Below are 15,443 nucleotides of genomic sequence, written 5' to 3' on the forward strand. Positions count from 1 at the left end.
CATTTCATTTACAGACCCCATTTTGATTATATTTATTATTCTTATTCTTATTCTTATTCTTATTCTTATTCTTATTATTATTATTATTATTATTATTATTATTATTATATTTATGTCACTTGATTGTCACTAAAATATAATACATGTAATTGTCACTGTAAAAAGACAGCATATTATATGCAGTATTAGTTTATATAACTTAATTATTATTCTAATTGTTTAGATTGTTAATAAATAGTAAATGTGGCTAAAGGTGGTCTAACACAGTCTTCCATCTTACGTGGACAGCATTTCTTTTGGGCAGCACACATGCTGTCAAATAATAGACCTATTGTGAGATATTTATGTGTCACTGGTGTGTCACATTTTCCATCATGTCATTAATGTTCATGTATCAATAGGCTACGTGTTGTGTTTATCTCACAGTTTAAGGGACTGCTCCTTGACGGACAGGACAGATAAATGGGTGGGTTCCTTTAATGGAAACTATGAGTCCCACCCACACGGTTTCAATACGTTCTGTACTAAGACGGATCTAGGAAACACAGGAAGAAACTGCAAGCTGACCAAGGTAAGTGCTAAAATCAAATAACTACTCAAAGAGGCCGAGCTAGAATAATGACCGACACATGTAAGTTATATTTTGATGAGTGGCAACTCTTTTTGGAGTTGTTTTGTGGTGTAACGTCACTCTGCTCTTTTCGACGCTGTCGCTAGCTTCCCGACGTTGTTGCAGATTCCCCTGTGCATTAAGCTTATCCCTTTACGGCTACAAGAAGGTTGTATTGTCAGTTTGCTGCTGAAATTTTGATCACTTCTGTATGGTTAGCTATCTTGCTAAGATATGGCATATGCCTGGGCTCGATTGACAAGATTAATCGACCCACATTATGTAACTTCCATTGGTAGTTAACTAAGCTAGTTTCCAATAAGAGATTCGCCCAGGCCTGGAATGGCGTTGGATTTGATAGGTCGATGTTCAAAACTAGATATTTGCCCGTGTAGTAAACCTAAATGTATTCCAAAGGCTAGTTTAATCACTTTCCATGGTGTCAAACTACCAGCGTAACGTTAGTATACCCACCGATATAGCAATGCTATATTTTTAAGTGAATGAACTGACACACCTAATGTTAGGACATTAACATTAGCTAATAGCAACCGTAACCATTTGGTAACACATTAGGAGGTTTTAAATTCCTTACATCAATGGTTCTTTTACTTTTCTTTTCTTTTCTTTTGACCCTGAAATGATAACTATCTTTATTAGCACCCCAACTCCCTTAGTAAATGTGGTTGTGAGTTGGGTTGCAGCTGTGCAGTGTGGTTATGTCAAGTCACAGTTTTCTCACAGTTTGTGTGAAAGCAGTTAGATGTGATGGCTTTGCATCTGCACAGCAGTTAAGTGTGATATTTCTCAACATGAACCATAAACCCTGAGGCAGACAAATTACATTTTGTTTTGACCTTGTGTGTGTATATATATTCAGTGATTACAATCTTTGATCAAGTATTTCACAACACCAGAAACAGGGCATGGGAACGAAGTGCATGAGCAGTTAAAAGTATTTCATAGTTTACTTTTGAGTTATTGTGATAGCAAAAACCCCTGTCTTCAATAATATTAAAGCAGTTGATAAAATATTACCCTATTCACTGGATATAAATTCATCTAACTCGTATGATTTGACCTCTGTCTTTCACATTTCACAAGGTAGCTTTCTCGTCCTGTGTGCGTTTTCAAACGCAGCAGCGTCTTTTTTTCTTTCCTGTGTCCATAAAATGCAAACTGTTCCATTTAGGTCCTCTGAAGTCAGTTTCACCATGGAACAAGTAGGTCTCTTGGAGCAAAGGCTTTTCATACTAGGCTAAACCAAAATGAAAGTTTCCTCACCCCCACACCACTCATCTAAAATGTCTGTGATCCAAAACTCCTGGAAGGAGTTTGCCCCTCATTAGATTGCAGTGACACTGACATTTAACAGGGCTGTAGCAGTTGGCCTATGTGTGTATTTAAAAGTCACAACACTGAGACAAGGACCTATAAAGCAAACTTATATTATATGTAATGCCCCCATACAACAACTAACTCTATAATTATGGTGAGTCGGAGTTACAATTTTCAAAGTAGACGTAGTATATAAATGCACAGTGAAGAATTCCTCCCAGTGGGAAAAGATGAGGAGGGGCAGAGTGAGAGTATTTTTAATTCCTATGTTCCCATGTTAGTGCATCCAATATGTATTTAGGGTGCTCTGTCTTTTAATTCTTTTACAGTATTTGTCAATGGAACTGGTGCATTTTTGTGTCAGTGGCTGCCCAAGATTAACATTGTATTATTTAGTGATGGGTCATGTTTGGCAGTCCTTTGACTGACAGTTCTGTTTTATGTTTAAAGTCATGAGCTACCCTGGATACCCACCTCAGGCAGGTGCTTACCCACCTCAGCCTGGTGCTTACCCACCTCAGCCTGGTGCTTACCCACCTCAGCCTGGAGCTTACCCTCCCCAGGCGGGAGGCTACCCGCCACAGCCAAGTGGCTACCCCCCACAGGCTGGCGGCTACCCCCCACAGGCTGGCGGCTATCCACCACAGGCTGGCGGCTATCCACCACAGGCAGGAGGATATCCACCACAGGCTGGAGGTTATCCTCAAGCACCACCACCAGGTAAGCAATCATGCATCACTGCAAAAGAAATGGTTCAAAAAGGAAATGTTAATTCGCTCTTTTGCCAAAAATTAGATATTGATGCAGCTCTCATGTTTGTATGGTAAATATGAAGCTTCTGCCAGCAGTCAGTTAGCTTAGCATAAAGACTGAACACACAGGGAAAAAGTAGCCTGGCTCTTTCCAGAGCAACAAAATAGTGTTCTTTGTCATCCAGATCCCAGTAAGAAAGTGAATAGGCATATTTCCCAAAATGTCTTAACTATTCCTTTAAAGAAACACTACAAAATAAATGTCATAGAATTTATCAAGTTCTTATGGTATAGAATATTAGTAAAATATTTGCCTACCTTCACATCTTGCACACACATCAGAGCAACATGAGCCTCCCTTTAGACAATGTAATTGTACTTGCAGAAAAATCAAGTTGATGTGAAACACTGAGTGTTATAGTCAAAATATTCTGGTGCCAATTGTAGAAAGGGTGACTCAGTTATGTTGTGTTTGTAGGCAACAAGGATCATGAGACTTATAGTTGAGAGGAATTTTTTTCCCTCAAAAATAAACAAACGTCTGCTGTTGCTAAGAGAAACAAGTCCCACAGTTCATCCTTCACATAGTACTCCCGCTGTCTGTCCAGCACTCTTTTCCCTCCCCGTTAACTAGTTGGAAAGTGAGAAAAAGGAAGTTTCAATGAGAGGGGTCATTTCTGTCTCAGTTTAATATTCTCAATTCTTTCAGGTATCTAGTAGCACACTACATCCTCAACTTTCTCAAAAAGTTTTGACTTTGTTATCTTCTCCAGGAAGCTGGGGTGGTGGCCCAGCTGGTGGTTATCCCTCCATTGGGCTTGACAACTTATCTAACCCTGGATACAACGCTGGCATGGTAAGTTATCCTAAAAAATCCCCTTCACCTGCACCTAGAAAATTCTTAATTAATATATGTTTAATGAAATGTCATCAGATTTTTGCGTTGAATATTCCAATTAGCATGAATTACACAGCCATTAATGGAATATCACATCCTTTCACTTTACGGTAAGACTTTTCCAAAGCCTGCATCCTAAAATCATCAGCACTTCTATTTTTCCTTGTCAGTGTCTCTTTCAAGTTCCCTTGCATGAGAACAACTGTCGTATACTTGTTTCTTATTGGTCCCTTTGAAAATGTATCAGTCTGATGCAACTTTTTTTTAACCTCTTATACTTTGTCCTCTCTGCTGTATTTGTGTTATCAGATATCTGAATTTCCATTCTATAATAAAGCACGGCCACACTTTGTTTGGATACTTGTACATCATGTAGATTGGTAGAGGTTCAAAAGATCAAGAACATTAACTTCAGCTTCTCCTCTGAAGTTAGACCAAGGATAGGGGACATTCCCTTGAAAATATGTTAAAGTTAAACAGTGATGTAGATAGTGGTTATTTGAAATACAATTCATTAAAATATTGCAAAGTAAATACAAATAATCTAATCCAAAAAAAGTGTGACCAGCTATCTCTGCTTTGCATAAAATAATTTTCAAGGATGTGTGGACATATTATGGCATTCCAATCTTTCCAAATCCCAGGCCAACCAGATCTCAGGCATGGGGGGTTTTATGCCAAACCCATCCATGATCGCCCAAGCCCTTGGGGGGTACCCATCTCTCCCTCAGCCTGGTGGGTATGGTGCCCCCTCCCCTAACCAACAGTCATATGGCCTGTACCCACAGCCAGGAGGGACCATGCCCCAACACCAAGGCCCAGGGATGAGCTATCCTGGTCAGCCTGGACAGCCTATGCCAGGGTACCCTGGTGCACCCTCACCTAACCCTCCCATGCCCGGTTATGGAGGAGCACCAGCACCTATGCCAGGATACCCAAAGGTCCCATCACCAAATCCATCCATGCCAGCCTATGGAGGAGGAGCCATGCCAGTAGCTCCACCAGTCAATGTAAGAGACACTGAAAATGCGGAAACACAATGAACTCTTTGTTGGAATAACATTGTCACATTGCCAAAATTGCTGTATTGTTATGTCAGAGGGGATTCAGGGGAACAATCAAGGACTTTCCTGGAGCAGACCCACTCAAAGATGTGGAGGTTCTGAGGAAGGCCATGAAGGGCTTTGGTGAGTGCTATGGGCAGAGACCTTAATCGGGGTATGCTGCTTATTTTATTATTTTTATCTATATCTATCTTTTTCTTTAGTAATGTCGTCTGGATGAACTGGATGTTTCCCATTTGGGAAGTTGTGTTCTAACTGTGTATTCTTTTTGGCCATCCCCTCTTAATTATGTAGTTGACTAATTGCTTGAGAGGGTAGGAAGTGTTTAATTGATTCATCAATTTTAATAGTCTTTTTCAGAATAATGGTTTAAAATTGAATTTCTAATCATTTGAAAATTATAGTTATATTATAGGAAGAAAAGGTAAATTTTAATATTAAATCACCAAATCAACTAGTCAAAGACATCCGATAACTGTTAACTAACACTTTCTTTAGTCATGGTCAGCTGCAGTTGTTTTCTTTAGATTCTTCAGGCTTTTGTATTTCGAAAGAGACTTGTCATTTCTAAGTATAAATAAATGTTTCAGATACTAAGTCATGTTTTTTTTTAATCTGTCTGATTTGACATTGTGGGCTTGTCTGTACAGGAACTGATGAGCAAGCCATCATTGAATTGCTGGGGAGTCGCTCCAACAAGCAGCGTGTGCCTTTGCTCCGGGCTTACAAAACTTCCTATGGGAAGGTAACAGTTCTGTTCATGCTTATTGTTTAATTTATATACTGTTAGTCTGATAACATTAGAAGCGCTTCTACTTTTTAAAAATTGTTTGTACAACAAACACCAATATAGAATCATTCGTGGCTCAGTGTGCATTACCTAGCAGTGCTTAATGGGGACAAGCAGACAACAGGTGCTGGTGCTGTCAGTAAAATGGAAAGGGGATTGAATGTCCTCAGAGCTCATTACAGTTATGCCACAGAGCCTCTTGCAGTGAGTTTTTCACAGCAGCAGTTAATGATGGTTTTGAGTTATTCCAAGCATGTTTCCGTTTTTAGGATCTGATTAAGGATCTGCATTCAGAACTGTCTGGAGACTTTAGGAAGCTGGTCATGGCCATGTTGAAGAGCCCATCTGAGTTTGATGCCTATGAGCTCTACAGTGCCATCAAGGTAAATGCTTAGAAAATGTTATAAAAACACAGATAAAGAGGTGTGTTTACAAGATATAAGATAAATGTATTTAAAATAAAATAAGAAGCTGCATTAGTTGTACATTTGGATAAAGATTCACTAAACAAAAATGAGCAGGAAGAACTTTGGCTGCTGCAAGGCCAGAGCATGAGGTTGTCGGATTATCATTGTTCTGTCTTCCAAACAGGGAGCTGGAACTGATGAGGCTTGTCTGATTGAGATCCTGTCTTCTCGCTCCAACGCTGAAATCAAGGAGATAAACCGCATTTACAAACAAGGTGAGATGCCTCAGGGTGGTTAATGCACTGCTTTTCTCCACTGCTCTGTTCATCTTTATCTCACAGCATCAAAACACTGCTTTGAAAGGGTTTTATTACATTAGGGGATAAGCTCAGCGTAGCTAGATTTGGATACCACCATAAAATTTCTAAATGCAGATGCTATGGTGAGGAATTTGTCGCACATAAACTCAGATATTAAGTGCTGGCCCTTTTTAGTCAACAATAAGACATTGATATCAAGGATTCATAACTGCAAATGTATTAAGGTATAACAAAGTTTTCCTCATTTTTATTGTTTATTTAATTAATTGTTCAGCATTGTTTGCTATTTTATTTTGTAGAAGTCTGCAGTATGCTAGTTTTCCGTGCCAAGAAATCTGGTATTGGTCACCGTACCTACAGTATATGCCTGAAAAACTCCTATTATATCCATCTTGATTTTTTTTGATATTCTTCCTTTCTGTGACCTTGTATTGTTTGACTAAAATTGTGCCATTACTTCTATTGCCATTTCAGAATACAAGAAGTCACTGGAGGATTCCATTAGTGGGGATACCTCGGGCCACTTCCGCAGGCTCCTGATCTCTCTCGCCCAGGTACAGATATAATACAAGTGAATTATCTGTGTGCCTGAGCAGCTACCCACAGATTTAATTTGGAATATTTTTCTCTGTACTTTGAAGGGCAATCGTGACGAACGAGAACATGTTGACGTCTCTCTGGCTAAACAAGATGCTCAGGTTAAGTCGGCGTCCTTTTCATTAATAATAAATGTTTGAGGATTTATCTGCAACCATGTAATTCTTAAATCAATAACTTGATGTATTGATTACAAACACATTGCTTTGTACATATTGTTGGTTTCGTAATAGGCCCTGTATGCTGCTGGAGAAAACAAGCTGGGAACAGATGAGTCCAAATTCAATGCTATTTTGTGCGCCAGGAGCAAACCCCATCTCAGAGCAGGTATTCTTTATGAAAATGAATAAGGTTGAACATTTAAGACATGTCAAAATGTAATTAAAAACCAGCCCACAAATGCAAGTTTTAGTGTTTTGCTAGCTATATTACTGATTGTGTGTGTGTTTGTGCGTGTATTAATCTATGTGTGTGTGTGTGTAGTGTTTCTCGAGTATCAGCACATGTGTGGCAGAGATATTGAGAAGAGCATTGGCAGGGAGATGTCTGGAGACCTTGAGAGTGGCATGTTGGCAGTGGGTAAGAACACACACACACACACACACACACACACACATACACACACATACACCTATTCAAGTCTTAGAAGGGGCCACACCCATGTATTGTCTGGAGTCTCAGAATTTGTTCCACATAAATAGTTCATAACAAGAGAGGCATGACCACAGTATATGTCTGATGTAACATTTAACAATTAAACATTTTCCATGCTCATTATATAATGTGTTTTATAACAGCTTACTTAATACACAATTGAAAATGTACTGTAGTACTGGGGCAGTGTTCCTGTTGAATGTGTAATCTTTTTTTTTTTCCTTTTTTGCCAACATTTCTCAGGGTTATGGTACAGTAACCTGATTTTAGATGTGTTTTTATTTGAATCCTTCCATCGTTTTTCACACTCGGTCAATACAACCTAATTGTGAGGTGGTGTGCACTGCAGTGCTGGATGTTTGCCATTGTTTTGACACTGTTTCATTTCACTCTGTCTTTGTTTATGATTTCACTTTCTGTTTCTCATTCACACTTACATTTTTTTCAAAATATAACTCACTTTGAAGCTGCGGGAATCAATATTTGGCCACTGGGGTGCTGATTTAAATCACCTTTATAAAGTTGTTATTGCTAACACATCAGCGGTTGCCTGCAGACACAGCAATATTATCAACTCACAGGGTTCGTGTTGAATCTAAATCCAATATTTATTCTTCTTTTAGCTCTGTTTTGGTCTCCACCACTTCCTGAGAGAAATATCTGGCTCTTCAACTAGATGTTGAGCTTTCTCCATCAGCTAGTTGATGAAGTTTTTTTGTCTGCCATTTTGTGACATAACAATAATGATAATCCTCAATGGGTTTTTTATTTTGAGTGACCCTTCTTCAGAACCAACATACCCTTTTCTTTAAATATTAAAATATTGATTAATGCAGCTTTAAGTTTGCTTGTTATCATCTGTTACATTCTTTTCATGTGTGTATAGCTTGATTTTACATAGTTCACTTTTTAGATGGTACACAAGTGAAGTATTGCCATCTTCATCCTCCATTTGTAGCCTTAAATATTGCAGATCTCTTCTTGCTCTCAAGACTAAGAGACGAAGTATAAATTAATGGGTACATTCTGCTTGTGTTGGCGACAAGTAAATATTTTCTTTGTTTCAGTGAAGTGTATTAAGAACACACCTGGATACTTTGCTGAGAGGCTTTACAAGGCCATGAAGGTGAGACTCAGCGTTTTGTTTGGATTGTAATTTTCTATATATTACTAAGTAAGTGCAGAATAGTATTTGATTTATAATTGTGTGTATGTTCGTGTGTTCAGGGAGCTGGGACCAAGGACAGAGCCCTGATCCGCATCATGGTCTCCCGTTCTGAGGTGGACATGCTGGATATCCGCCAGGAGTATGTTAAAAACTACGGCAAATCGCTGTACACGCACATCTCTGTAAGTATCTTCATCATATACTACATTTAATACAAATGAAATAACCCCTCAGCGTTTTGGATGATTTTTTTTTTTAATCATGAATTATTTGCTGATGAATTTGTCTAATTTACAGGGAGATACATCAGGAGACTACAAGAAACTCCTACTGAAGCTCTGTGGGGGCAGTGACTGAACGGAAAACAGTCTCTATTACTTTATAGAAATTTTCTATAAATGTCACTTTTCCGCCCTAGCTATGCACACTATACACAAACCGCCAAACTGCATGCCAAGCCAATACTCTCTATGCCAATGTTTACTGAGTTGTAATAACCTCATACATATTGCTGCGTACAATTTCTTTTCTATATGCAGTATGCACAAAAAAAAAAGATTATATTTTTTCACTTGTGATAACTTTTATCATTTGTGTTGAATGTGGATGGCCATACAATAGATTTGTTTGAGATTGCATTTGAATTTTAAGAGCTATATATTTTTAAGATATTTTATTTCAATTGTTCAATAGGATCAGATATCTAATGATATCTGGAATGTTTATCAGCTTGTTTTCTAATGTTCAGGAATGTTGAAGAAAGTATGAGACATAGGATACATCAGCTAAGTACCAAAGTTAACGTTTGCAACTGTACCATCTCTTTTCTATTGTGTCTACACTTTACAATTCTTTGTTCATCATAGTGGTGCTGTATTTGGGGCAATCTGTATATCATATACCTGCTCTTGTAGCATGTAAAATCATAGCCTTACATTTCATAAATTGTTGGTCATTTTATCAGGTCTCAGAAAATAAACATTAAGATGGCACACTGGAAGTATTTGTGGTTCATATACATTCAAATTATTTGAAAATCCCTCTGATGTCAAATCCTTTCACTGGTTCATAAGCAGATGAGTTGGAAAGGTTTATACACAAGTAGTCACTTGGGGGTAGACTCAGTTTACCAGTAGAGGGCAGTGAAGTCTTTATGTCAACCCCAGCAGCTACACCAGAAGTATGAATTCCAACCAGCAGAGTTTACATGGATCATTATTTAAAGGTATTAGATCAATACACATGGTCACATTTCAGTTTAAATGTGTATACGCTGCATAGTTCTACACTGAATATTTTCAAGCCTCAAAATCCATGGCAAAAACTAACTGCTGATTCTTAAATACACTGCGTTTTACATGGTCAATACAGATACATAATTTCTCATTCCTTGAGTGGTGTAAAGTCAGCATGTGTGGTTGCACGTGAAGCTCTCCACGCCTTATTAAGTCCTGTTGGCTTCACTTTAAATACCGTTGAACACACTTGACTGTAGAGATGTGGCTCTGCGCTCGGCTGGCTACAGTAGTGTGTGAGTGTGTATGTGTGTGAGTTAACTGCACTAGGATCAATAACTCTGAAGTGAGGAGGAGGGAGCGTGTGGAATTGATAGCATCCATAAAACTGCCTTGGCCACATTAACCAAGTCTAGCATGTCTGCAGTGCTGTCAGAGGCCTGGGGGACCCTTTGGGTAACAGCCATGCTGGAAGAGTCATTTTTGATCACATCGTGTTAAAATCCACTAGAAGTGGCAGAGAAGGCCTGAGGGCTTTAGATGGATGTTTAAATTACAATAACTAGAATTTTAATGAAGATTAGATGCGATTAGATTGGTTTGGAGAAGATAATTTAGACATCATTAGATTAATGTTTATAAGGAAAGTGTTTCAGCATGTATCTGCCAAAACTGTAGTTTTGATATTTAATTATGATCAGAAACCTCCCATCTGTTGCAGGTGTCCAGCTGAAGGCTGTGTAATTCACTGTTAATTAAAAATCAAGAATTGTCTAATTTAATGTCTATTATAACTGATCTAATCATTTGGGAATCCTCTCACTGCTTTGGGGCCTGATATATTGTTGGGAAATTATGGCTTTACATTAAAAATGTCTTGGTATGATGATGAAGGATGCCAACAAACTTATTCTCTTCTAACATAGTGTTGCTGCCCCCTTCTTAATTTGGGACGTGCCCATTCAACACTTTGGGAACAACATCATCCTTGTGCGTTCTCACAGGATGAAGAGAAAATGGATACACCAATGCTGAGAATGAATTGCGTAGATGCAGTGAATAAAAGTCTAAAAAGTGAGTGGACAATAAAGTTGTTTTTCCACCCTTAGCCGGACAGACTTTCCATTTACTGGATCTCTATTCAGACTGTCAATAAAAAAAAAAAAATCCATAAAATTTTCAGTTTGAGACAATTTGGCCAGGATAAATGATGGATATGCTTGTTGACAGTCTCTTCAATAAAAGATAAAGTTATTATCTACCCTGATCCTGGCTGCCTGATAAACAAATCTGTTTAATAATATTTCAGTAAATTATCAGACAGCTAGAAACACAACCCTTGTTGTCTAAATAATAAACTCATTCATACCCCCAAGATAAAAAGCATCAGGCTGTCTTCTCTATTCAAATGCGCGTCCTCAGAAGTAGGGTACAGACACAACCGTCCAATCTGTGTCAGCAGTGGGGACCTGCTTCCCTTTGATATGAATGAATTGTAATTAATTTTTCATCTAAAGGGATAGCACATGGTTGCACAAGCTATGGAGCCAGCATGGCAGAGAGACAGAAAGAGGGGGAGAGAGACAGAGGGAGAGAGTTGTAGATGTCACAATGAGATTCAGTGCATGCATGAATAAGGTCACGGTTTGAGAGGTATGCCTGCAGATGCCTGCCTCTGTGCCAACAATCTTTATTCAGCTGTAGACTGGAAGCAGAGTGCATCCATCATCATCATCATATTGTATTTCACAAATCCTACTCAAACACGCATTTCATTTCAAATACACATTTTTTTCGTTTTTTTCACTTGCCACTGCCCTCTTATATCTTATCCAACACACAGATACAGTTCACGCTGAAATTGGTTGTTGTGTTGCAGCTTAGATATAGAAATGTGGTGCACAAGCCTGTGGCAACAGGAGCAGTATTATGCAAGGACTGAATAAAAATGCTTATATTTTTATCACAGCATTAGCATTTTTCCTACATAAAATAATATAGTCAGGGAGGTTTACCATTGACTGGGTTCTGTTGATTTGATGTGTCTGCGTTAAATCAAAAGATTAGAATGACGGATTAATATCACTTGGTTTATCAACAGTTTTAGGCTGACAGAACTCATTAATTCATAAATTAATTTTGGTGATGATATAGTGAGGTGCATGACACTGCAGAACACAACAGATAACCAGTGGTGGAAGAAGAATTAAGACCGTTTACTTAAGCAGTTATACTGCAATGTAGAAATACTACTATTAATATTAAGCCCTGCATTAGAAATGTAAAATGTTCATCAAGTATAAAAATGCAGAAAAATTTATAAAGTATTCATAATGCAGAAAAATTGACCTGTGATGTATTATGTATCATATTATATGATAAATACTGTTGCATTAATCTGGTATTAGAAAGTGCTACCAATCTAATCATTATAGGCTCATCATATGTTTTGTATGTAAAATCTGTATCAAGTATTAAGTAAAATGTCAAATAAATTTTGTGGAGTGAACAGCATACATTTGAAAAAGTGTATACTAGTATCTAAAATTTGTAATTTGTAATTTTTGTGCTTTGTCCTTGAGTAAATGTACTTAGTTACATTCCACCACTGCAGACAACAGATACATGCATTTCGTATTCTGTTAATCCTAGATGGTTGCTTTACCCTAGAGATGAGGTCATCTTTTACCCACCTTTACCACAACGCCGATAATTTTAAAATTTCTCCAGATTTTCATGCAAATTCTCTCCATTCTCATTTTTTTCCGCCTGGGATTTTCGACGTACTACGGGTTGATGTGTACGCCCATTGAAGAAATAGGTGTGTTTTTTGTAAAAAACCCCGCCCTATTTTGCCTTATATGGTCATTGAACGAAACGTTGATTGACAGCGGGTAGCAGCTGCTGAGTCGCTCAGACATGGCGGAGGATACAGTGTAACTGAGGATCAGCGGCGGAGTTACGTGAGTTTTCCCAGCAGTTGAGTCGGCAAAGGGCGCATTAAATGTTACAGAAGAAGAGGAAAATGTGTTCGGTTAAAGCGTACTCTGAGGGGAAGCAAAAAACGACCTGAACTGCCACACACGAGTAAGATGGAAAAATGTATCGCTGTTTAGTGCAGTCAACAGCCTTGGGCAACAAATATGGCTTCTTGTGCCTTTTTCAATATGCTATAAAAATTGATCTCCCGTGCAACCTAACGCCGTGGTGGCTCCGGCGAACTTCTGCAAGCCGCGATAAGTTAAGTTCAATAATCGCTCGGTACTTTTGATCGGTAAGGATATTACACCCACTTGGCCGTCTGGGTTAGCTGGGAAGCTACGGAACTACAGCGGATAGCAATGGAGCCAAAGCACAAAGAGTTGCTAGACCAGTGCCACCAGAACTTATTGGAGTCCATAACAGATGCGGACCGAGTGATCGAGCTGCTGATAGTTTCTGGTACCTTGAGTCAACTCGATAGGTTCGAACTGGACCAGAACTGTTCGTCCAGCGCCGAGAAAGTAGACCACCTTTTGAAGATGCTGATGAACAAGGAGAGCGACCATTTCCTCGACCTGTGTGTGGCCCTGGAGAAGGCATACCCTGACCTGTATACTGCCCTGTTCAGCAACAACGGCGGTGGACCTGTGGACCACTCCACCGGTAAGAGCTGAGACATAACTACTCACAAATAGGCTTACACTTGACTGTAAAAATGAGTGGACCGGCCACTGCATAGCTCCTGCCTTGAGTACAATCTGGGTGGTCTGGCGCAAGAAGACCGTGTGTGGATAGATACACAACAGCGGGCTTGGAGCTTCACGTAACATTAGCCAAACTGCATAAGATCATAATACAGGTTCATGTGAAGGTTGCAAGGGCAGGCAACAGTGCTGCTTGCAACATGGTCGCACATTTGCAATCAGAACTCAATGAGTGCAACATTATGCTCTGTTAAATGTGCAAAACATAAATGCACTAGCCTGCCTCTTTAAAGTAGACATTCACAATGGCCTGCAGATCTGATGCACAGCTTGTGATTAATTCAGCCCAGGACTATTCTGCCGTTACTGTCATCCCCCCTGCCCCTAAAAGGCTCTCTCCCAGTCACTGCAATGCACAGATTACACATCCATGGTGTAGAGTTGGTTTGGCCAGGTATGGTGTATGATTTCCTCTAAACATAGTCTGTGATATTTGTGCACTGTTGAGAGAAAAAAAAACCCAAGATCAATTCATTCATATCCAACACAAGCTCCAATTTATAATCATTGGCGTGATATGGTTAAGGTACATGAGCTTGCCTGACTTGTTTCCATGACAACGGGTTTACCACTGACATGTGGGCCAATATCGACCTGTACATGGGTGTGTGCGTGCAGCCTACCCATGCATGCTCACAAGTGTAAAGCATGGTGTGGATCAGTCCACCTTCTCATATGGAGAGAGAACCAAAGTGGTTTCCTAACAGCCAAAGATTTCCCTCCAGTATTGCATTTATGCTACATTTTTAATTACAGTTTATTCACTGTTGTCATTTGATGTGCACTCTGTCCTCACAGCAACTGCCTCCACTTCAGCGGTTTTGGTTGTTGTTGCACAGAGACAAAGGGCAACCAAGTGTAAAAGCCTCGTCTAGTTTTGCCTGTTTTGCTTTGTCTGAATGACTGAAGCCAGTGGCTTACTCACAACCAGCCTCATGCCCCGAGGGCCTGAATGCAGGATGAGCCTTGAGATCCAAATGTGGGGAAGAGACGCAGAGAAATGCTTCTCTTTGACATATTCTACATGTAAAACAACCATGCAGTCTATCTTATACACCATTTTGACACAGCTGAAGCTTTATTTCAAACACATGTCTGTGTCCTTTTTTTAAATACACAATGTGATCCATAGTTTACAGCTGCCAAGTTGTAGCATGTCTCTGTCTACTACCAGCAAGCAGACCTTAGCAGGTAATGCTGAGCTGGTGTCTTGCTCTGCTCTGCTGACTGGATCACTAATGCTTCCTTAAGCTTTATTACTTTATTGTAGTACTGTACTGTTGTTGCTGCAGAATAACACTCACACTGACAGCTGTTCACCCTTGAGAAGATGAAAATTGGACCCTGTGTTAGTTCCTTGACTCTGGCTGGACTCGACAATGTGGAATTGGGCTTTTCTCCACACACCTTTACAGACTGTAGCACTGGGCCTCAGAGCTGACCTGCCCTGTGCTAGGAGAGAGTGAGTCTGGCTAGTCAGCCTGCGGTTATTCAACAGAGGATTAGGCCCTGCTCTCCTCTCTCTGGTGCAAACTCTCTCTGTGAGACACGCTTTATCATGCCTCTACAATCCTCTGTTATTAGTCGCCACGCTCTTGGCTCCTTCTGTTTTGACTCAAGTGTTGTGGTTTTTTTAATTATTTTTTTTAAATGTGCTTTTTATTATCTTTTAGTGTAGTCATTCGCCTGATGCGATTACCGCGTTTTAACCACACTTTGTGAGAGACCGAAGACAAGCCGCTCACAGAGTACCTCCAGGCAAAGAGGCACATAGGGATGAAATCTTCAGAGCCCCAGTGTGTCTGTGAACGACGCGGGGTGAGTGAAGAGAGGGAATATGAGTGTGTGATGAGTCTTACTGATA

At 39.5% G+C, this 15,443-nt stretch overlaps 2 protein-coding genes across 3 annotated transcripts in view; both read left to right on the forward strand.

The window, feature by feature from the left end:
* The first annotated feature begins 466 nt into the window (after positions 1-466).
* LOC111235226 (annexin A11-like) lies at positions 467-9,590 on the forward strand. Of its 2 annotated transcripts, none has more exons than XM_022763616.1 (15): positions 467-571; positions 2,399-2,668; positions 3,474-3,556; positions 4,243-4,608; positions 4,698-4,785; positions 5,313-5,407; positions 5,722-5,835; positions 6,044-6,134; positions 6,654-6,733; positions 6,821-6,877; positions 7,010-7,103; positions 7,260-7,355; positions 8,498-8,556; positions 8,658-8,780; positions 8,896-9,590. In XM_022763616.1, exons 2-15 carry the CDS (start codon positions 2,401-2,403, stop codon positions 8,953-8,955), a joined length of 1,674 nt encoding a protein of 557 aa, XP_022619337.1. In that variant the 5' UTR covers positions 467-571; positions 2,399-2,400; the 3' UTR covers positions 8,956-9,590. The 2 variants fall into 2 exon arrangements, with proteins under 2 accessions (XP_022619337.1, XP_022619338.1); XM_022763617.1 differs by having other exon boundaries at positions 4,387-4,608.
* A 3,283-nt stretch (positions 9,591-12,873) lies between these two features.
* Positions 12,874-15,443, forward strand: part of LOC111235365 (disks large homolog 5-like) — a 34,448-nt gene continuing 31,878 nt past the window's right edge. The window contains exon 1 of the mRNA XM_022763802.1: positions 12,874-13,478. Within this exon, the coding sequence (XP_022619523.1) occupies positions 13,175-13,478 (304 nt within the window). The 5' untranslated portion in view covers positions 12,874-13,174. The remainder of the gene's footprint in view (positions 13,479-15,443) is intronic.

Source organism: Seriola dumerili, unplaced genomic scaffold (genome assembly GCF_002260705.1).
Source record: "Seriola dumerili isolate Sdu_G_001 unplaced genomic scaffold, Sdu_1.0 BDQW01000478.1, whole genome shotgun sequence".
NCBI classification, from domain to species: Eukaryota; Metazoa; Chordata; class Actinopteri; order Carangiformes; family Carangidae; genus Seriola; species Seriola dumerili.

Excerpts from the sequence above, each read along its gene's own strand:
- LOC111235226 (XM_022763616.1), top strand. The coding sequence starts at position 2,401 with ATGAGCTACCCTGGATACCCACCTCAGGCAGGTGCTTACCCACCTCAG. Across the intron at positions 7,104-7,259 it reads CAAACCCCATCTCAGAGCAG|TGTTTCTCGAGTATCAGCAC; the intron begins GTATTCTTTATG and ends GTGTGTGTGTAG. Across the intron at positions 8,557-8,657 it reads GGCTTTACAAGGCCATGAAG|GGAGCTGGGACCAAGGACAG; the intron begins GTGAGACTCAGC and ends TCGTGTGTTCAG.